General features: G+C 59.9%; 2 protein-coding genes across 7 annotated transcripts in view; one reads left to right on the top strand and one right to left on the bottom strand.

Annotated features, from left to right (window-relative positions):
* The window catches only part of UBAP2L (ubiquitin associated protein 2 like), a 29,213-nt gene extending 13,929 nt beyond the window's left edge, over positions 1 to 15,284 (bottom strand). For 3 of the 6 annotated variants that reach the window (XM_032204506.1, XM_032204505.1, XM_032204503.1), the window contains exons 1-11: positions 15,234 to 15,284; positions 11,960 to 12,089; positions 11,037 to 11,114; positions 10,502 to 10,612; positions 7,990 to 8,158; positions 7,647 to 7,742; positions 6,892 to 6,937; positions 6,495 to 6,607; positions 4,982 to 5,041; positions 1,726 to 1,778; positions 356 to 441 (exon numbers count right to left, since the gene is read on the bottom strand). In XM_032204506.1, the coding sequence (XP_032060397.1) occupies positions 356 to 441; positions 1,726 to 1,778; positions 4,982 to 5,041; positions 6,495 to 6,607; positions 6,892 to 6,937; positions 7,647 to 7,742; positions 7,990 to 8,158; positions 10,502 to 10,612; positions 11,037 to 11,114; positions 11,960 to 12,049 (902 nt within the window). In that variant the 5' untranslated portion in view covers positions 12,050 to 12,089; positions 15,234 to 15,284. Of the gene's footprint in view, positions 1 to 355; positions 442 to 1,725; positions 1,779 to 4,981; positions 5,042 to 6,494; positions 6,608 to 6,891; positions 6,938 to 7,646; positions 7,743 to 7,989; positions 8,159 to 10,501; positions 10,613 to 11,036; positions 11,115 to 11,959; positions 12,090 to 14,971; positions 15,035 to 15,233 lie in introns of those variants that run through there. The other 3 variants (XM_032204509.1, XM_032204507.1, XM_032204504.1) reach the window with 2 other exon arrangements.
* A 240-nt stretch (positions 15,285 to 15,524) lies between these two features.
* On the top strand, positions 15,525 to 18,202 carry C28H1orf43 (chromosome 28 C1orf43 homolog). Its single transcript, XM_032204458.1, has 7 exons — positions 15,525 to 15,619; positions 16,548 to 16,649; positions 16,830 to 16,938; positions 17,125 to 17,178; positions 17,315 to 17,481; positions 17,586 to 17,644; positions 17,938 to 18,202. Exons 1-7 carry the CDS (start codon positions 15,551 to 15,553, stop codon positions 18,134 to 18,136), a joined length of 759 nt encoding a protein of 252 aa, XP_032060349.1. The 5' UTR covers positions 15,525 to 15,550; the 3' UTR covers positions 18,137 to 18,202.
* Positions 18,203 to 21,308: the final 3,106 nt, after the last annotated feature.

Below are 21,308 nucleotides of genomic sequence, written 5' to 3' on the forward strand. Positions count from 1 at the left end.
ATGATTTGTGCTTTTTACTTTAAACATCCAGTCAATTTGCAGAACTTCAGCTCACAACTGCCACTAGCAACCTCCAAAGGACAGAGACTAGGCAACATCCTGCACAGCCTTGTTTACATCATGGAACACATACCTTAAGCACTGGCAAATGCCCAAAATCTGAAGAACCAGTGGCAGAGCCTAGAAGAGCACTGTAATCCAGACTTTCTAACAACTTCTACACTTAAATATGTGTTAGCTCATTCAGAGCTGCTGCGTTTTTATCTAGCTGGCAAGGTTTAGCCTCCAAAGGCAAACTGCTCTGAGACTTGGGTGCCACTTGTCCCACAAAACTGGTACCGCCGTGGGCTCTCACCTCTGTCCGGCTGTGATTGTCACATTCTCTGCAGGCAGAGGCACTGAAGACACGTTGGAGGCAGTGAAGATCTTAGTCTCAGACAGCTGAAAGATAAAAGAGGGAAAAAGGAATTCCAAAATTCAGACCAGCATGGTGGGACTCCGAGCGAAGCACACAAGACACAGCCCCGGGATGATTCAAGGAATTAGGTCTTAAAACTTCAGCGTTTGGCTCCCATCAGAATCATCTTTCTGCAGATTTTTTCTTGGGCAAGTGCACAAATCACCCCTAAGTCAAAAAAATAAATCCCTCTACAAATTTCCTGTAATCCACATGGCCCCAGCAGGTGGATTTAAAATCCAGGTGAATTTAGTCAGGTGCTCCAAAGCCATGGTGTTCAGCACACATCTGCAAAACCCACTGCACGGGTTTAGGTGCAAATATTACTGAAGAAATCAAAGGAAAAAAAAGCTTCCAACTGGTAGTTTAGCTTCCAACAATCCTGGTTTCACCTGGGTGATCTGACCAGATACCAACAGATCTCCTTAAACTGTGGAAGGGAAAACAACGCTGCTCAAAAACGAACGAAGGGGAGGTTTAACAACCACCTGAGGCTGAGCTCAGCGTTCAGCTGAATACACCCAGCTTCTATTCCAGCCTGAGGAGCTGCCAGCAACTAAGGTGCGGGAGTTTAACAACAAAACCACAGCAGAGGAATCTCTGAGAGCATATCACACACACTGAAGGCAAGACGGGCTACCAAGACACTCTTTAAGCAAAGACCTGGCTGGAACAGACGGAAGCTGCCTGCGCCTCCAAGCCCAGCAGGAGAGCCTCCCTCAGACAGTGCCTGGAAAGCCAAAGCTTTCTCTTCGTGCCCATTCAGTAGGGCTAGCTAAAATGAGCATGCAAAACTAGTAATGCTGCTAAAAAGCCCAACCCTGCTCCCATCTGCAAGACCAGAAGTTCTCCCTCGGTTTAAAGAGTGGGACTGGAGCCCAAATCAGAAGAAACCAATAGACAGGCGTTAACAGCAGGTAATAACATCCACCATCTCTCAACTGAGGCTCCAGGTGGAGAACAAAGCTCATCAAGACAAGCCAGAGAACAAGGCCGGTTAATGGAAGAATTCAAAAAATGCTGCTGGAAGAAGTAAGAGGGCCAGACTGAGTGCTCCAGGAGAACCCTTGCTGGCCTGGGCTCCTGGGACGCCCGTGTTTTAGCAATATTTACTCTCCTCAGTCATCAGAGCTCCTGGAGCTGGGAGGTTTGGGCTATGCCCGGAGCACGCAGAGGGTGGACTTTGTGCCTCTCTCCTGGCTGCATACACAGGCAGGACAGCACCCCGCCAGCAGCACGCGGAGGAGAGGGGTTCGGGGAGTACCTACATCTTCATTCCAGTCCTCCGTGCCCCATTCTTCCGTCGCTGCCCTCCATGCACCTGAAGGACAACAAGAGGCAGAGAAGTTAGGCGCGTGTCAAAGCTCCGCTTACAAGAGCCGGGGAAGCACTGGGAAGCTTTGCAAGCAGCCGAGAGGACTTTTATTTGCCAACCAGACAAGTTCAAGCAGCCGACCCCAACCCAAAATTCACGGGCAAGTTACCACGAGGGGATTGCCCCAGCCTGGCTCAGGCTGAGCAGCACCAGGGGGGGCCCTGGGCCAGCAGCTAGGGCAGCGCGCGCCCCCCAGCACCAAACAGGAAAGCTGAGCCTGGCGAGGAAGCCCCGGCACCGTCCCCAGCCTCCTCATCCCATTTCCCTGCTCTCCCCCCTCCTACGGCAGCAGCACCCACGAGCAGTTGGTGTGACCCCAGCAGCTCGGACAGAGCACCTCTGCTGTGGGGCCCCCTTGTCCAGGACCCCCCCCGGCCGAGCCTCGAGCCTCTGCAGCACCCAGGGGCAACCGAACCATTCACATGGTTGTTCCCCCCCAAAAAAAGTGTCAAAGTCTCACGGAGGGGGGAATGGGAATCTGAAAGGAAAGTTTCTGGGGCTAACCAACCCATCAGTGTTCTGGGTCCAATTTCAGAGAAATGCTCAAAGTGAGGAAGTTTAGGGTATTCAGGGGGAAAAGCACAAGATTTCAGCCACAATTAAGCGCGAGACAAGCAAGATTTATCAGAGGGAGAAAAAAAAAAAAAAAAAAAAAAAAAAAAAGCTTTGCCTGGCTGCATCTTCAACTTGTTCGGTCCCACAGACACCACCATTTAAATCCCAGTACTTTGAGCTGTGTGTGGTGGCTTCCCAAACCATTGGGCAAATGAAAATTTGCTGTGGGAAGAAAGTGGGAGCATTTTCCATCCCCAAATTTCATAGGGCAAAAAAAAGAAAGCCCCCTGCCCAGGTCTGTTCAGCCCACGCAAAGCAGGTGAACAGAAGCCAAGAGAGGCAGGGGGTTAATTCTGGAGGGAGTCACAAGGACAGAACAAGTTGGCATCAGCCCCTTTATCAGCTGAAAGCCTTTTACAGCATAAAACCAGCACGTGAGGAATGAGGGCTTTGCAGATCCTTCTGCAGGACACGATCAGGCTCTTGGGTTTTGGGGGGGAAGAAGTCAGTAGATCTCCCCATACACACTCCAATTTTGAGGCCAAAACATCCAAACAACTGCTTATGTACAGGTGGGGTGTTCAGAGAACCAAAGAAATATTTTCTTTTTTCTTTACCTGATATTGGACTAATCCAAGAAGCTTTCCTGGGTTATTTTTGTTTAGTTTGATTTAGAAATGCAGACGTTAACACAACTTCCCTGGCTCCTGGGAGTCTCGAGGCTCACGACCCTTTCCTCCCGGGACAGAAGCACCGGGAAGAGTTGGACAAACCCAGCCCAACACACAGCGGGGGTTAAGGAACAGCCTCCCCCATTCCTCAGCCTGTTTGTGCCCTCACTCATGGGCAGCAGGAAGGCTGCAGGGATCGGAAAATCCCTGGGAGGAAAGCAGGAGCTGCGGCATCCTCACCCCACTGCAGTCCATGGGGGAGAGCAGGAGGCTCAGAGAGGTCCCAAAGAGTTTGTGCATGGAGCAGAGCGCAGGGCTCGGCTTTAGCTTTGCTCACGTGGGGGGGGAAAGGAGAAGAAAAGCAAAGCAGCAAGGAAAGCGGGAAGAAATCCTGCAGGCGAAGAGCAGCCACCGATGGGGCTTTGCTGGTGCCAGGCACCCAGAGAGAGAGGGACGAGGAACCCAAGCCCTGCCCGCTCGTGCGACACTCGTTGAATTCTCTGGGAATGCTCCAGGAAGCTCCCTGAGCAGCACGGTGTGCTGAGCTTTTTAGTTGGTTTGCTCTGAAAGAAGCCAAGCGTCTCTGTCCCTGTTGGAAGAGCCGTGTGGGGAGCAGCAGCGCGGCGCTGACACTGCCACGGCCACCTCGGAGTGGAACCCCAAGGGGAACCCCTCCCTGCCCTCAGGGAGCTTCGAGGAGCAGCTGATCTCTTTAAGCTCCTCCAGGCAGGAAAAGGGGGCTTGCAAATCTGATTATATGATTATGTTTTTAGGCAGAACTTGAGTGTCCCATCTTGCAGCAGAGGAGGGTGTAAGTAATTTAAGTAATTTAAGCCACGGCGTGCCGCTTGGCAGCACGGTGAACTAAGAGGCTTGCTGCAACCACTGCTGAAAACCAAAATCCCATCGTGTCAGGATTTTCTTTTTCTAAAGAAAGGAGCAAAGCAGAGGGGCTTTCAGCCTGGATTTCCAGACCTCAGGGACCGCAGAAGGGCTGAGGTGGGAAGGGACCTCTGGGTCCAATCCCTGCTCAAGCAGGGCCACCCGGAGCAGGGTGCCCAGGACCATGACCAGAAGAGAAGACACTGGTTAAATGTTTTGGGCCTTCTCAGGGGCACTAATGGGATTAGGTGGGCTTAATAGGGCCAACGGGATCAGCCCATCGGTCTCTCTTGGCTTCCTAAGGCATAACAAGATAAAAACAGGAAATAAACTGGCCAGGCACCGAGCAGCTTCGCCATCAAGCATCCTGCTCATCCGACTGTCTCAGTGGAGATGTGATTTAGTAGCTTAGCATCGGTGCTAGGACAGTCGGACTAGGTGATCCTGCGGGTCCTTTCCACCCTTGTGTCTACGATTCTGTGCAGATCGGTGGCCGCCTTCGGCTGCAGGGCTGCTGGGAGGGAAGCAGCGTGGCGGTCCGGAGGCAGCCGTAAGCAGAGGTAAAGCACTGAGACAGCTGAGCAGCACAATCACCCTCACAGCAGCGTTTGGAACCTAGCGGGGAGGCGAGCGGAGAGACTGCTGCAGAGCAAGCTGCAGAGGCAAGGGAATGGCATGGGGACTGCAGCAAGTCACAGCTCTCTGGATGTGAGATGGGCAGAAGAGGGCTGAGCTGCCTCGTGCTTCCCCTGGGGCAGGATGCTCTGTCGGTGCTGGGGACACTGCGCTGCTGTGGGTGCTGAGAAGCAGTGGCTGAAGTCAAAATTTACATAATCCACAAGTATGCAGGTTAACCTCTCCCAATTTATATTCAAGGTGTCAGCATTAGTAAAAGCAGAGTCAGAACAAACGTCAAAATTCATTAAAATGAACAAATTAAGAGAGAAGAATGACATATCCACAGATATTTCAGTTTGTTTAAAAAAAAAAGCTATAAAGTAAAGGTATCCGGGGCAGTTAGTGCACCTGGATGTATCGTACCAGGAGCAGTGTCAAATTTTCGGGGATAATTTGACCCCTCACCCCCAATGAAATCAAGTCCTGAAACAAAAGAAAAGAAAAGAAAAAGACAACCAGTGAAATTTTGACTTAAATGAAAGAGTTTCATTGCCCCCACGTACATCAGTCACATTGTACCTGTGGATATTGTTAATTCAAAGAGATGCCTGAGGCTACTACAACAGGAACAAAATGACCACACACGACACAGGTGAACGATAAACTTCAGGGCTGCGCTGTAACTCTAGAGCAGATCCCAACTGCTGTGTCAGAAACTGTCTTTATTCCACTCCAACCATGCTCTAAACCACTTTGTTCTGTATTTCCAAAAAACACGGACAGAGAAAAGCACACACAGATGTCTGCTCAGACCAGACAGCTCGATTTGCAGCACACGGAGCTCTGCTCCTTTTGCTTTTCCCTCCAGAGGCACACGTGCCCCCACTGCCCTTAACCAACAGACTCCTATACTACATCCCTCTGGTATTTAGAAATGAAGCCATTCAGTTTTTAGAGCCATCAGCAGAATGATCTCTCAGTCTGCTAGAGTTTTACGCATCCAGGCCTACTTTCTCCTTTCAGAAAAGCTTTTTTTTTTCTGAAAAACAAAGTCTAAACTAACAACACGTAGCAGAAGGGACAGCACTTCTCAATCCTGCGTTGCTCTTTGCCAAGCTATTAGCTTGTCAGCAAACACAAGAAATACGAAGCTGGCCTAATGCAGCATTAACGTAGAGCTGTGAGTGGTTCTTATAACCAAAACGTGATGTTGGAGCACTCGTGTCACGTAGAAATGGTTTGTGGTACAAGATTGCTGCGGGGGGGCCTCAAACATGCAAGGGCAGGTGGGTGTTTGCAACCACCCAGCAGAGAAGTGCTTGGTTCCAGCAGGGAAGCAATGAAGGTTTCATTTCGGCTAACTTCTATATCAGGCTCTCACCCTGCAGCAACCTGAGCAAGATGACCACTAAATGTGAACGCCCCCAGTACCAAGCCCAACATCTGAACTCAGAGCAATATTCTCAGGAGGATGCACTGAACATCCAGGGAGCCTGTGTGTGTTTATCACACTCCTGCCTGTAAAAATGCTTCTGCAAAGAGGCAGCACAGCTTCTGCTGGGAAATACACCTGAGGTGAGTGTCCCTGGGCCTCTGTCAGCAACAGCACGCACAAGATCACACCTGAACAACCATCCAGCTCCAAATTTCCAGCATGGTTACCCCTAACAAACAAATTGATGCAGCCTTTACAGTCAGATGTAAAGCCTCACAGGTTATTTCACAGGAAACCCAAATACGCACTGGATATTCCTCAAAGCAAAGGCACCTCTGGATGCAAAGAAACCAAGCGACTGAATTCCAGCTCTGAACCAACAACCTATTCCACCACCCTCGAGCCTAAGACCTGCCCAGAACCTCCTCAGCACGACCGAAGGGACACAAACCCCACTTTTGACGTAAAAACACAACAGCAACAAGCATAAAGGCTGCTTACTTGTGCCATCGTCCGGTTCAAAACTGCCAGTGTTGTTCCACGTGTTGTTGTTGCTGTTCCCATAGTTCTCGTCCGTGCTGGCCGGCTCAGCGTAGTCAGCCGGGTTGAAAGTTCTGTAAGAAACACAGGGAAGAGAATTTGTTATTCCCTCTTGCTAAACATTTTAAAAAACAGCTGATGGTATCCGTGCTGTATTATAGCTGGGAGATTCCCCCAAGGCTGCTCTGCTCAGCAGAGGAATGCTCCAGCTACAGCGGCCCTTCCAAATTTAAGTTAGCATGGTGCAGTTTTTGTTTCATTAAAAACAACAACAAAAGGCTGAAGAGTGAAGCAAATGGCAGTATTCACACCCAAAGGTTTTGTGTTTTTTGCCGTGGCGTGTCCTAATGAAACTTACCCCATGCCTTGGGCAGAAAATCTTCCCCCCCGCCTTCCGGAGCCACCTGTAAAACACACACACGCTGCTGAGCATCTCTCTTGGCTCTGCGCCACTGGGAGAAGAAACATTTGAACAACATATGGAGTTCTGATGCCCAGAATATAAAGCGCTGAGGATCGTCCCGAGTAGATGGGGTTTCCAGCAGCGGCTTTATATGTACATGAATGACCTCAGCTGGCTGGCAGTGTAATTAGTGATGCGCGATTCCAGGCTCAGATGAGGTTTCCAGCTGGCACAAAGCGTAAATACCGGACCCCAGGTTCTGATTTCTGCATTGTGTCCTCAGCAACAATTCCTGAGCAGCACGGCTTTTGGAGAAAAATGAATTTCTGCCACCGAGCCTTTAAAAACCAAGCCAAGTGTTTGCACAGCACTGGTGCTGAGAGACACATGTGCAGGGACGAGGAAGATCCAGGTGCTGTCGCTGACAAGCAGCCTGCCCACCTGCCAACAGGCTCCTAGCTCTTCTGCTATCCCTTCTCTGTAGGATAAAGCCGGGCTCAGTTCACCTCCCTGGGCGGGACACAAGAACTCGTTGCTGTTCCTACCATGCTTAAAACGGGGAAGCAAGGCGCAGGCACTAATCCTAACCCTAAGAACAAAAATCAGGTGCTTCTTTTTGGCTTGGCAATTCCTTTGATAGAGGCACGTCACAGAGGAGCTGCGCTGACACCGTCCTTCTCCCACCCTCCGACCCGAAGCCCGGCGCGTACCTCGGCCTCGGCCACGTCCCCGTCTCCCTCGTTCCGTGCCTCTTCCAGAAGAGCCTCCACTCTTGCCACCATCCAGTCCGTTCTCCTGGCCCCGAACTGGAAGAGAACAAGGCAAAGAAACCTTCAGGACTCCTCCTGCTTTAGGGAGGACACAAGAACAGACCTCGGGCACTGAAGCGTGGTGGCTCCCGAAACTTTTCTTAACCCGGCGATGCCAAGCACAGCACCCAAGGGTGCATCTCAAACGGGTCGCCACACACACGAGGCTGATTCTCCCCAAAGCTGTGCCTGCCCGAGCAGCTTTACAGCTAGGTAGGGGTGTTAGGAAGGGGCAGGTCCGTACACTCTCTTCCACGGCTGGCACCTCGCCCCCGCCTCGGCGGCCCGCCACGTCGTCTGCTGAAGTCCCGATCCCTCTCCCGGTTTTCTTTGCTTTCTTCACTGGGCTCTGTCTGTCCGCTCTCCTTCTGTCCTTGGACACCCTTCTTCTTCCCGACCATTTCCCAGGAATGCTGAAGGTTTGCAAAGGGGAGAGCAGTTAATCACAGGCTGACCAGCGCTGGATGCAACATACACGCATGCTTCAACAGCCTACAAAGAACATAACTCTGGAAAACAAATTGTTTCCAGCCTAATTTCATTGGGAAAGACCATCTGCCAACACGCAGCACTGCTTCCTTCCCAGGGTGCTCGCACAGCCGGCTGGGATGGCAGAGGAGGTACGAGGAGATGGCTCCTTCTATTTCTGCACTGATCCCTGGGCCTCTGCAACAAAGCGGGCGTAATACTGGAGCTCAAAGCCTGGAAGCTTCACCCTGTCCAGCAGGAACAAGGCTGGCCCTGCACACAGCTCACTGCTTTGAGGGAGCTGCCGCAATAACCAGGTAAATATCCCAGTGCTCTGCAGTCAACATTTCCGGGTGAGTTATTCTCCCAAAAGCAGCTGTTTAAGAAAACCCCTCCCTGAACAGCCGATCCCACAGAGGAGAGTATCAGAGTTTATCCGCAGGCGAGTTCAACCCATCCCAAGTTGGGCTGTAAAAACTTGAGCACGCCTCCAGCTTACTGCTCTAAGCCCACACGGGTTTGTTTTATGACACTCTGTGATGGTTTCACATTCTTAAGCTGATGCTGCACACTGGTAGAATAATTAAAATAGTCACAAGTCATTGACGAGCACCTGAAAACATAACTGGCAGATAAACAAACAGCTGGGTTTGGATGGCAACATGCGGGGACAGTAACAAAAAACCTTAGAGGCACAAACTGCCTTCAAACCAAGGGCTTCTCAAGTCTCTCTCCGTGGGTATCTGGCTCAGAAAGAATTCAGGAAAATGTTTCCTTGGAATACTGCGATTTTAAGCAGAGGCTAACTCAACGTGAAGATCACGCCGGCTCCCCTCCCGTTTGAAATACAGTAAATTATGAGTAACTAGCTCAGCAGGTGAGCGTTTGAGCCATTAACAAGTCTGTTCCTTACCAGGAAACCCCTTTCAGGGAACTGCTGCACCAGCTGAACCCAGCCCAGAAGCAGCTCCGAGCGCTGTGAGCTGCGGGTAGCAGCCCGAGGGCCCCCAGGGCACCGCAGGCTGAAGAAGTGGCAGCCACTCGAGGGCTCTGCTCTGCCAACACCACTCCTGCCTCTGCAAATCCTCCACAGCGAGCATGCCTTGCCCTGCATCTCGCGCTGCTGGGGGCTTCAGCTGCTCGAATAAAGGAGACGCCGCGGCTTGCTGCACGCTACCCCGAGCGCTGTTTTCGTGAGCAATGTGCTCATCGAGGAAAAGTAATTGCTGCCATAGCAGGGCCTTGGCGTTCAGCTGGTTACAAGGGACGTGGAGGAAAACACAGTCAGAGCAGAGCTTTGCCTCAGCGACGCACGTTCATGCCACCCCCCTTCCTAAAAGGGTTTTCCAACAGCTGTTTTGTTCAGTTAGCGATGGAAAGGGCTCTCTGAAGGCAAGGCAAGGATCCTCACGTGCACCACACTGAACTCGGCCGCTGCCAGAGCTAGCAGAGCACCTGATGTTGGGAAGCAGCTGCCTTAGACAACACAGAGCTGTCCAAGCCATCCATCTACCTCACGGCTAATAAAGAGGGGGAAAAAAAGAGCTAGTGCACAGCGTTTGGAGCGCTAGCTACAGCCTCAGCTTTGCTCGCAGTTTGGCTGGCTCCGTCCCATCTCGGTGTGCTGGGAGATCTGTTCAGCCACGGTGGGGAAGGGTCTGAGGCTTGGCAGCTTTCTGCTGGTTTGCAGCAGGATTTGTGTCCACTGCCCCCTCCACAGCCTGCATGCTTCATGGAGGAGCTCCCACTCATTTACAGAGCTCACCTTGGCTCACCTAACTCGACAGAAAACACTGCTGGCACAGAAAGGGCAAAAAGACCCAAAAATGTGTGGCACAGGAAAATCAGCAAGTTGCTGTGGACGAGGAGGAAACATTTAGGGCAGGAGAAACAAAAGTGCCCAAGTAACAGAAAGGAACCGCTGCTGCCACACCTGCCCTTCACCACAAGTCTCTCAGCCCTTGGGAGAAAAGAGAAGTTACTTCCCGCTCACGGCAGGGTGAAAGCTTTGCCACCAGTACGCTGGCATCTCTACAACTGCTCAGGTTCAGAAGGAATAGGAAGCAAGTGGATTTATCACATTTTCCCCTCCATTTCCCTATTCCAGGCTGGCCACGCTCCTGTTCTCTCCAAACCTACAACGTTCAGAAGCCCGGAGATAACCACACTTCCCATGCTCCTCGTGAGTCATTCCGGTTTATCTGCACGTTACTGTACGGCTCAGCTCGGCTCCAAACAGGCAGCCACACCGAGCTAGGCCTCACCAGATTTACAGCACCCAACCCTACCGTGTCCGGGTTGCCCTCCAGCAGCACGTTGATGGCTCTGTTAACATCCCCGTTGCAGTCGTGCAGAGCAATCACACACTCATCCTGGTTCTTGCCTGTGATGTCGATCAGCTGTAGGAGAGACACCGCCACGCTCAGCGCGTTCCCAAACCAAGACAGCACCGACAGCCCCCCGGCTCTCTTACGAGGCGAGCAAACTGCATCCCAAAACAGAAAGCGTCTGAAGGAACGACGGGGTTTGGCAGTCGTGCCAGCCTCCCCAGCTTAATTATGCCCCCGAACGAGAAGCAGATCCCCAGAACCGAGGGTGGGAATTTCTGAGTCACCGAGTTTCCCCACAACCTAGCCTCCCAGCTCCGTGCCTCGGGATGCTGCTGAGCCTTGTGCTTTGGGGCTGAAGACAGCAGGCACGCGAGGCCGTGAAAACCACGGTGGCCTAAGGAAGCCCAGGGAGCAGCCTCCTGCCCTGCCCTGCCCCGGGGGCGTTCGCTGCCCTCTGCCACTGCCCTCGCCCTCCCGGCGGGTTCGCACTCACTTGTTTCACCTTCTCCTCAAAGTCAGCGTCGTTGTGGTCTGAAATCATCTGTGCAAGTCGGATCTGTTCCGCAGTGGCCTGAAGAGATGAACATCAAAAGAGAGCGGGGTTAGCGCGGCACGCCTCGCACTCGCCCTCCTCCGACGGCCGCGCCGCTCCCGAGGACGCTGGAAAGGAACCGAGGTGACGAGGACGAGGCGCAAACGAGGGCCGGGAAGAGGCAAGCTGCAGAAAGCAAGGCAGGGAGCAGAGGAGCGAGGGAGGGGAGCCTAGGAGAAAGGGAAACACCGCCGGGCGACCTCTGCAACGGGCGAGCCCAAGCCGCCGAACCTAACTCCACCTGGAGGCAGCACCAGGACATGGAGCCAAGCTGCAGACGGCCCCGCGGCCACGTCCGTTGGGTAAAACAAACAGGGCACGGCCGGAGGGAATCACAGGACTGGAGGGGTGGGAAGGGACCTCCAGAAATCATCGGGTCCAACCCTCCTGCCCAAGCAGGTTCCCTACAGCAGGCTGCCCAGGTAGGCCTCCAGACGGGCCTTGAATATCTCCAGAGGAGGAGACCCCACAGCCTCCCTGGGCAGCCTGTCCCAGCGCTCCAGCACCCTCACCATGAAGAATTTATTTCACCTGTTGGTGCGGAGCTTCCTGGGCTCCATTTTGTGACCATCACCCCTCGTCCTGTCCCCACAGACCACTGACAAGAGGTTGGCCGAACCCCTCCGTCTGTCTCCCACCCCTGGGGGATTTGTGAACACCTTTACAAAGGTTTACAAAGCCAGGGGAGGCAGCACCCAGGCGGAGGCGCCCGCCCTGCCCCGGGAGCACCCCGGGAGCTGTGGGCCTGCACCCAGCCCAGCGCCCGGCCGGGAGCGCCAGGTCTCCACCTCCACGCAGCTGGTTTCCAAGGACGCTGCCCTTACCTGCGGCCGCTGCTTGTGCTGTGTCTGGCTCTGTGTCTGTGTCTGCTCCCAGTTCCCCCGGGCTCGGTTAGTGCCCACCGATGTCATCATTTACAGTATATACAAATAACAGTATTTACAAGGTAGAGCTCTGCGGTGGGGCGGGGGAGAAGAGAGAACAGGCTGTTAGAAACTGAAAACACCAGGCAGCGACCGAGCGAGGCAGCAGGCACGGCCCCACCCTCCCGACGCTTCCCCAAAACCGCTGCGTGCCCGGGGCTGCCGCGGGCTCCTGCAGCCAGCCCCCCACCACCAAGTGCCCTGCGGCAAACACGGCCACCACCGCGCCCCCTCTGCAGCCTGGCATCGAGGAGAGGAGCCCCGTGGAAAGGGTTCAGCCACGCGCTGCCAGAAGGTGCCTGCGAGCGGGCACGGGGTCGCCACCGACAGCGAGGAGCGCTGCGAGAAGCTTTGCTTTGAGAGCAAACACCTCCGAGCCTCAGGTGTGCCGGCTGAGCACCCTGAGCTCTCCCCTCTCCTGGCTTAAATTTGGTGCAGAGGAAGCAAAAACCTGCCGGCAAAAGGTGCTGCTGCAGGCCTGGGGGGATTGTTTGTACAGGAATATGATCCCGGTAGAACCAGCTGCTTTTTCTTGTTCCAGTTGTTCCCCAGATCCAGGAACATCACGTTTGTCTTCTACCAAGTATTCTGAAGTTACCCCAAAAACGAACCCAGTGCCGACATGGAATAACAGTAAATAATGCTGCCGTGGGCTGCTTGAGGCCAAAAATCCCTGCAGGAGCCATGGAGCATCCCTAGGATGTGAAGTTTTACAGGCGCATGCCCCGGGTTCGGAGGACGGAGTCCCACAGGAGGTGAAGGGCTTCACCCTGCCCACGGTGTCCCCAAAGCAAGGGGCACCAGGCACGTCCCACGGCACTCGGCAGGCCTCGCTGTTCCTGAGACCCCGAAACCTCAACAACCGCCGGCCCCACAGCGTTGGGGTTTGCTGGTAACGCCGCCGAGCCCCCCTCCGAAGCAACAGGTTCTGCTCCTGCTGCTGCCAGGCCTGGGGCACAGAAGGGGCTGCGGGAGGAGACCCGAGCCAGGAAACGCAGCCTGCAGGACGCGACCCGACGCCTTCCTCGTCACCATCACCACAGAGCAGGGCCCAGGGTGCAAGAGGGAAAAGTGGAAAAGCTGCAAAGCCAACGGGCCTGCGAGACCCGGGGAAGCTGAAGTCTGCGAGGGCAGAGCAGTGGGGCTGGGGGCCCTCTCTGTGGGAGCTCAGGGACCCCACGGCACCTCCCCACTGTGGCAGACCCCCACGGCTCACGCCAGCACCTCGCCCCACTTGTGCTGGGGTTCCACGCACTCCGCAGCCTCCCCCAAAACCTCCAAAGGCCGCCCTTTGGGGGTGCCCACGCAAGAACGGAGCTTTCTGGCCGTGCACCTCCAGGTTTTCACAGCGGGAGGGAACCCACGCCACCTCTGGGGCCGGCTGGGCGCAGCCAGCACCTCGCCAGGAGCGCCGAGCCCCAGCGCTCCCCACATCCAACGCCGCCTCCCGTGCTCCTTCCCCACAGAATTTCTTCCACGGCCCCGTCTGGCCCAGCCCCACGCATTTCGTGCGGACACTGGGTGCCCCGTTAAACCCATCCTGCAGCAGGACCACGGGCCCAAGGGGAAGCGATGCTGCGGCTCCACGGCGCGCTGCTGTCCCCAGCCTCCGGGCAGCGCCGGGCATTGTTCGACAGCCGCCGCGCTCTGCTCAGTTTTGGTGAGCATTAAAGCTTTTTTAAGTGTAAAAACCACCAGAGGAAGAGCCACGGCAGAAGCAGCAGCAGGCCTGGGTGCTGCAGAGACCTCCAGGTGAGCACAGGGTGCCCCGAGATGGGGCTCTGTCTGCTGGGGCTCCATCCCTCCAGCGGGGCGCTTCGGCGCAGCTCCCGGGCGGTTTTTAAACACAAATCCCAGCCCCGACGTTGGCTCCACACCCGGGCTGGCAGCGCACAGGTAACGACGAGTCCAACAGCGAGTTCAGAGCAGCGTTTATCAAGCATTTTACCTCTTTTTGTTCAAAAAGGAATAAAAAAATACATATGTGCAGCAAGAGGGAGGCAGCGGGGGGGGCACGGCCGGCTGACCGAAGCACACCCACGGCCGAGCCGTGCCGGCGGGGGGGGGGGGGGGGGGGACCACGTTGTGCCCGGCCTGCCCCACGCCAGCAGGACAGCGAGGTGTTCACCGGGATTTAGGGTGCAGGAGAAGCCTCACGGCCGCAATCTGCGGGGCTGCCCGGGGAGGCAACACAGCGGGGGGGGGCCCCGTGCTGCTCTGCAGAGCCCCCGCTGCCTGCACAGCCCCGGGCAGGGGGGGCCTGGGGGCCGCGAGGCGTCCAACGAAGCTTTGGGAGCGGAGGCGCTGCGGGCACGGGGCGCAGCCCAGCTCCTTACCGGGGCTCCCGGCACGGCCCCGGGACCCCGCGGCCCCCCCCCGGTCACGGGCACGTGCGGCAGGGCTGGGGGGGGGGGGGGGGAAGGGATGGGCCGGGAGCACCCGGGGGCGGCGGGGAGGCCGCGGGGGGGCCCGCCCGGTGCTGCCGCGGGGCACGGGGCCCGCACGGGCGGCGGGGGGGAGGCCCAGGGGGGGAACCGGGGAGGCACCGGGGGGCGATCGGGGCTCCCGGGGGGCTCCCGGGGGGGTCCCGGGGCCGCGCCCTGCCCACGCCCCGCGGCTCCGCGCCCCCCCCCCCCCCCCGGGGGTTCGGGGCCCTTTGTTCGCGGCCCCGGTACCGGGGCCCGGCCGGCGGGGACTGGGGGTGGGGGGGGGCAGCGCGGGGCCGCCCCATTGTTAGCGCGTTGCCGCGGGGCGGCCGCTGAAGGCCCCGGTGGCGGCGGCGGACAATGGGGCCCGGCGGGGCGGCTCCGTTCCCGTTCCCCCCCCCCCCCCAAAGCTCCGAGCAGCGCGGCGCCAGCCCGGGCCCTGCTTCCGCCCTCATGGCGGCGGCCGCCATTCCCCGCCCGGCCTCACCTGAGGGCGGCACGGCCCGGAGCGGCCCGGCACGGCCCTGCAGGCCGCGAGGCGCCCGGTAACGGGGACAGGGCCGCGGGGGGGAGGGGGGGCGGGAGAGGGGACGGGGGGGGGGGGGAGGGAGAGGGGAGGGGGGAGCGGGGGGGAGCTGAGGGGGGGGGCTGAGAGGGGGGGGGTGCAGGGAGGGGAGGGGGGGGAGCGGGGAGGGGGGGGCGGGATTTAAAGGGGCCGCGCGCCGCCCGCCCCGCGCAGCCAACTTTACCTGGGTCGGCGCCGCACTGACAAGCACCCAGCGGCGCCCGCCCCCATCACGTGACGCGGGCCGCGGCGCTTCGGGGAGGGGAGGGGGGAGGAGGGAGGAGCCGGGTCACGTGACGCGGGCTGAAGGGAGCGGAGGGCGCGCTCGGCTTCACCCCCCCCCTCCCCTCCTCTCCTCTCCCGCTCCCCCCCTCCCCCCCGCCCCGCCCCGCCTCGGTCCCTGGTCACGTGGAGGGGGTGGGGAACGGAACGCGTCACGTGGAGGGGGCGCTCGGAGGCTTCGGCGGCCGCCATGTTGTGTGGCCCCGGGCCGGGCCGGGGATGGCGGGGGCCAGCAGTAACTGGCTGTCGGGGGTCAACGTGGTGCTCGTCATGGCCTACGGCAGCCTGGTGAGGGCGGGGGGGGACCGGGGGGGACACCGGGGGTGTGGGGGGGGGCTGCGGGGGTGGTGCTGGGGGGGTGTGGGGCCTGCGGGGCCCGGTACCGGGGGTGCGTGGGGCCTGTGGGGCCCGGTAGCGGGGCCTGTGGGGCCTGGAGGCCCCGGTCCCCGTGGGGCCCGCACCCCGTGTCCGTGGATCCCCGTGGGGCCGGTACTGGGTGTCTGTGGGGCTGGGCACCGGGTGTCCGTGGATCCCCGTGGGGCCGGTACCGGGTGTCTGTGGGGCCGGGCACCGGGTGTCCGTGGGTCCCGTGGGTCCCGTTACCCGTGGGTCCCGTAGGTCCCGGTCCCCGTGGGGCCCGCAGCCGGTGTCTGGGGGTCCCCTTGGGCTGGGCACTGGGGTGTTTGGGGGTCCCCGTGGGTCCCCGTAGGGCTGGGTGTGGGCGTCCACGGGTGTCTGGGGATCCCCGTGGGGCCGGGTTCCGGGTGTTTGGGGGTCCCGTGGGTCCTGACACCGGGTCCCTGTGGGTCCCGGTCCCTGTGGGGCCGGTCATTTGGTGGGGGTGTGTCCCGTGGGTCCCATTGCCCGGTGCCTGGTGGGGGTGGGCCCCAGTGCTGCGTGGGGCTCCCGTGGGACATGTCCTGGGGTGTCTGTGGGGAGCAGACACAGGGTACTTGTGGGGCTGGGTTAGGAGCCTGTAGGGTCCTGCACGGCCCCAGCCCCACAGTGGCTGTGGGGCAGGGGGAGGAGGTGGGCTGGGGCCTCTACAGCCGGCAGGGGAGTGCCTGTGGGGCTGTCCCGGGTGTCCGTGGGGCTCTGGGTGGGCCGAGCAGGGTCCTGAGACCATTGGGGTTTTGGGGAGGGTGTGGGGCTGGTTGTGGGGTGTCCGGGGGTGCAGCTCGGTGCGCTGACCGCCTGTCCCCCCGGCGGGGTCTAGGTCTTCGTGCTGCTGTTCATCTTTGTGAAACGCCAGATCATGCGCTTCGCCATGAAGTCCCGCCGCGGCCCCCACGTGCCCGTTGGACAGCACGCGCCCAAGGTTGGTGCCTGGCAGTGGGGTCTGCTCTGAAACGGCATCTCCGGGAGCTGCTGAGGGATGGGTTTCCCCCAGCTTTACACCAGGAAGCCCTCAGGATTTGCCTATAATCCCCATCAGAATTCTGCTGAAGAAGTGAGCGTTCTAAATTCTTTTCTTTTTATTTTTTTTTCTGCTCTACAGGATTTAAAGGAAGAAATCGACATTCGGCTGTCACGGGTGCAAGACATCAAGTACGAGCCCCGGCTGCTGGCCGAGGACGACAGCAGGCTGCTGCAGCTGGAGACACAAGGTACCCCCTGGCTGGCCGCGAGCTGCAGGACACCCGGGCACCACCCGGCCTTGTTCTGCCGCGGGGGCCTCTCGGTGCTGCCCTCGCGACGCCGTTTGGCTGCTGCTGGGGGTGGTGGCTCTGTGCCCTGCCTCCCTTCTGCTGCTGAGTGCTGCAGAGCTTTCAGGTTGGGTTTTCTCTTCCCAGGCTGCTATAACTACCTGTACAGGATGAAGGCGCTGGATGCGATTCGGACATCTGGTAAGCAAGGGCACGGCGGGAGGGAAAGAAAGAGGGAGAGCGTGTGTAGGAAATAAGGTGTGTGTCCCACTTTGTGGGTGAACACAAGCGTCTGACCTGTGCCTCAGGCGGTGGGGGGGTGGTTTTTGTTTCCCAGAAATTCCATTTCACGCGGACGGCAGATACCCAAAGTCTTTAATAGGGAAGAATTTCTGTGCCTACCTGCTGGAGCTGAGGAATTCCAGCGCCTCCTTCAAAGGCATCCGCAAGGCCTTGATCGACACCCTGCTGGACGGGTACGAGAGCGCCCGCTACGGCACCGGGGTAAGCGCCGGGCCCCCCGGGGGCTGCCCCTGCTGGGCTGGCAGGGCTGGCATCGCGCTGTGCCCTCGGCCGGGGTTGGCAGGGTCTCTTCTGTTTGCGTCCAGGTCTTTGGGAAACCAGAATACCTGAAGTACCAGGATGCTCTGAACGAGCTGGCAAACATGTGAGTGTTTCTGTCCGGGTGCGTGGCTGCTGGGGGACGCTGGGGGCTTCTTGGGCCTCGGTGGCCTGTTGTGGAGGTGTGAGCAAGGACAGGCTTTGGGGCAGAAAGCCAGCCTGTGCGAGGCAGGCTGTTCACACCAGTCTGTGCTTCCAGGTTTGCTTCTTTACGGCCTCTTGATGCATTTTGGGGCTCGTTTTTTGGTCGCATCCACATTCCTGCTTGCACCTTCTGAGCCAGGGTCTCCGGGGAGGGGCCGCGTCCTTCCCCAGCCGTGACGGTGCCTCTCTCTGCAGGACCAAGGCCCGGGCAGGCAGCAGCCAGCGGCAGCACCAGTCAGCAGCCAAGGACCTCACTCTGTCCCCCGAAGTCTCCAGCCCCGCCACCATCCAGGTCACCTACCTGCCTTCCAGCCAGAAGAGCAAACGTGCCAAACACTTCCTGGAGCTGAAGAGCTTCAAGGACAACTACAACACGCTGGAGAGCACCCTGTGAGCGGGGCGGGGAGCGCTGCTCCGGGGACCTGCCGAGAGCAGAGCCCCTTGGGGGCTGCAGCTCAGTGTCCCGGGTGCATTTTAGCCGTGGGTCAGCGCGCAAACGGAGCTGGGAGGAAGCGGCCACGCTCTTGGGCCTCCCTCTTGCACGACGGCGGATAGAGGAGCTCCGTGGGGGCTCCGTTCCAGCTGCTGGAGCTCCCCCCGTGCCAGGAGCCCGTTGCAAAGCACTGTGTCCCCTGCCCAACCCGGCGGGGATCAGCCCCTGCGCCAGGCTGGGGCGCGCTGCAGGCGTTGTTCCGCCTCGGAGCCCCGGCCCTGTGAATAAACTCTGGTTAGCTTTAGCTTATTTATAAAAGACATCCTCCCCCCCCCCAGCCAGCGCTCTCCTCCACCTCTCCTCTTCCCCGTGGCGGCCAGCAGGGGCTGATGCTGCCTGTCCGTCCTGGCTGCGTTGAGCTCAGGCTGCGGAGCCGCTCGTCTCTTCTCTCCAAAGACCGCTGAAACGATTTCCCCGCGGCACCATCGCTGCTGGGGGCCTGGACGGAGTGTAAATATTTCGGTGGGCGAGGTGCCCCTCCGGGCTGCGGTTTCTGTCCTGCAGCTGGGCCTTTGGGGACGTCTCGGGCAGACAAATCCCGGCTGCAGCCGCCCCGTCTGCCCTGCCGGGGGCTCCTCCCCGCTCTCACCAGCGCCTCGGATGCCCAGGGGAGGGGGCTGCTGGCGGCGGGGGGAGCCCAGCTCCGTGTCGGCGTCCTGCCGGCAGCGCCCGCTGCTCCCCGCGTGGGCTGGGAGCCGTGCCCCTTCCCCGGGCCTCTGCACTCTTTTTAATTGCTGTTTAATAAAACAACAGTTACCCCCAGCTGGATGCGTGCCGCGGGCCTCTGGCTGTCAGGAGCTGTTCCCTGGGGGATCCAAGGAACCAACGGTCGCCGTGGGGCTGTTGCTGCGCTGCCGCCCCGGTGACGGGGACGTTGGTAACGGCCCAGCCGGGGCAGGGGGCGGTTGTGGGGTCCCCACGGCACCGGCCATGGCTGCAGCAGCCCAAAAGGCCCTGTCCCTGCGGCAGGAGAAGGTGGGGGCAGTCACTGTCCTGTGTCCCCATTACGTGGGGAAAACCCGGGCAGGTTTGAGCCCCCCCAATGTGTTGGTTGCTGCAGGTCCTGGCGAAGGAGGGAGCCTACGTGGAGTTGCTGCGGAGGTAGAGCCAGCAAAGGGGGTCCCCGGGGTGAAGGGGGCACAGCAGGGAGGACGGGGACCCCGTGCTGCCCCGCTGTCCCATCACCCCATCCTTCCTGTCACACCCCTGTCCCCACAGCTGGGGGCGGACGGTTGGGGAGCACCCCCAGCGCCAGGAGCGGGTCTGGGCCACGGCCCTCGGGGAGCTGCGGTGGAGCCTGGGGGCAGAGCTGCGCCTGGCCTCCATGGAGCAAACCACGGTGAGCTCCGCTCGGTTTCGGCACGGTGCCCTGCCCGCGGCGCGTGCCCCTCGTCCCCGGGGTGCTCCTGGCTCCAGCAGCAGAGGGCCCGGGACCCCCGGCAGCAGGAGCGCGGCTCACGCTGGCCCCAACGCCCCGCAGGTCCGCCGGGCCACCCTGCACCAGCTCCTCCAGGACGAGCACCGGCAGCACCAGCGGGAGCTGCAGCAGCTCGGGAAGGCTTTCTACGTGGAGCGGCTCTGAGCGCCCGGCTGGCAGCACTGGGGGGGAATAAAAGGAGTTGAGCGAGACGGGGCTGTGCCTGCTGGGGATGGGGACGGCCGCGGGGCAGAGGGAAGGGGCAGCGCAGCCCGATCCTCGCGGCTGGGATACGGCAGCATCGCCTGCGGCCCCCCTGTGCCAGATCCTGGCACGCGGGCCCGGCTGTGGCTGTGCCAGGAGATGGCAGCATGGCCACTGCGCCCGCTCTGCTTCTCCCGGGCTGCCCCACGTGTGGACGTGGCACCCGCAGCCCCTCATGCTCCGTGGTCAGGACCCACTCCCGGTGCCAGCCACACGCCGCTGTCCCCCCAGTGCTGGGGACAGGGCTGGGGTGCGATGCTCCATGGCCCTGCTCTCCATCCGGGCACCCCCCGAGCCCCCTCCTGCCCCTCGTCCCCGCTGCCTGTGCCCGACCTTGGTGTCTCCCGGCCCCAGGGCCCATCAGCACCCGCCCTGGCTCAGTTTATTGACAGGGCTGGGGGCCGCCGGGCCGGCACCCCCCCGCCAATGGCCCTTCATTAGCTTGGCTGTCGGGTCGCATCACATCACCACCGCCACACGCAGCTCCCCGCGTCCCGGCCCCGCGCTGCCTCCACGTGTCCCTGCCGTCCCCGGTGCCACCCTCCTGGCTGTCAGAGGCCGCCTGGGCAGGGGCTCTGTCCCCGTCCCCCCGTGGTACTGTGGCTCTGGCCACCCCACGTCCTGCCCCGTGGGTCTGGGCCCCGCAGAGCCCCCAGCTCTGTTCCCTAGGCCAGGAGCTGCGTGTCCCCTGGTGCCAGGCACGCCACGAGGCCCCGTGTGCCCTCCCAGCTCTATGGGGCCATCCATCTATGGGGCAGCCACCCCACAGCAGGTCTGGGGGCCTGTTTTGTCACCCAGCCATACCCAGAGCACCAGGGCCACATCCCCACGAGGGACGGTGCAGGAGGACACAGGCACTCGCCTCCTTCAGCCACCCGTGGAAGGGATGCTCCTGCACTCCCTGCGTCCTCAGCAGCTCCCCCAAACCCAAGGCACGGGGACAGGATGGAGCAGGAGGGGACGTGGGGCACAGCCCCCCAGCGCCAGCCAGGGCTCGTCCTTGGGCAGGGTCACACGCAGCCCCTCAGCAGCAGGGAGCCCGCCGGGACGGGGACGACTCCCCGGTATCGACGTCCCCGCTAATGACGGCGGCGTGTGACCGGGGGCAGGAGCAGGCGGCGCGGGGCCATCGACCCGTATCGACCGGCCAGGCTCGGTGGCAAGGGCGCGGGGCTGCGCCGAGGGGGCAGGAGGACATCGATGGGTGGTAATTAATGGGAACGAGGCCACGTGCGTGGGGCCGGGGCGCTCGCCGGCCGCGTCCCCCCGCCGGGTGCAGCCGAGCACGGTTATAAACGGCAGCCGGGCGGCCCCCGCGCCAGAGCGGCCGAGGAGCCCCCCGAGCTGGCCCAGGTAAGGCAGCGATGGACGCGGCGTCCCCTCGGCCCCGGA

This window comes from Aythya fuligula, chromosome 28, assembly GCF_009819795.1.
Source record: "Aythya fuligula isolate bAytFul2 chromosome 28, bAytFul2.pri, whole genome shotgun sequence".
Taxonomy (NCBI): domain Eukaryota; kingdom Metazoa; phylum Chordata; class Aves; order Anseriformes; family Anatidae; genus Aythya; species Aythya fuligula.

What these genes read in the sequence shown, in the direction of transcription:
- C28H1orf43 (XM_032204458.1), top strand. Translation starts at nt 15,551, where the DNA reads ATGGCGGGGGCCAGCAGTAACTGGCTGTCGGGGGTCAACGTGGTGCTC. An exon ending in GCTGCAGCTGGAGACACAAG is followed by an intron (nt 16,939 to 17,124) that starts GTACCCCCTGGC and finishes TTCTCTTCCCAG; the next exon opens with GCTGCTATAACTACCTGTAC. An exon ending in CTGAACGAGCTGGCAAACAT is followed by an intron (nt 17,645 to 17,937) that starts GTGAGTGTTTCT and finishes CTCTCTCTGCAG; the next exon opens with GACCAAGGCCCGGGCAGGCA.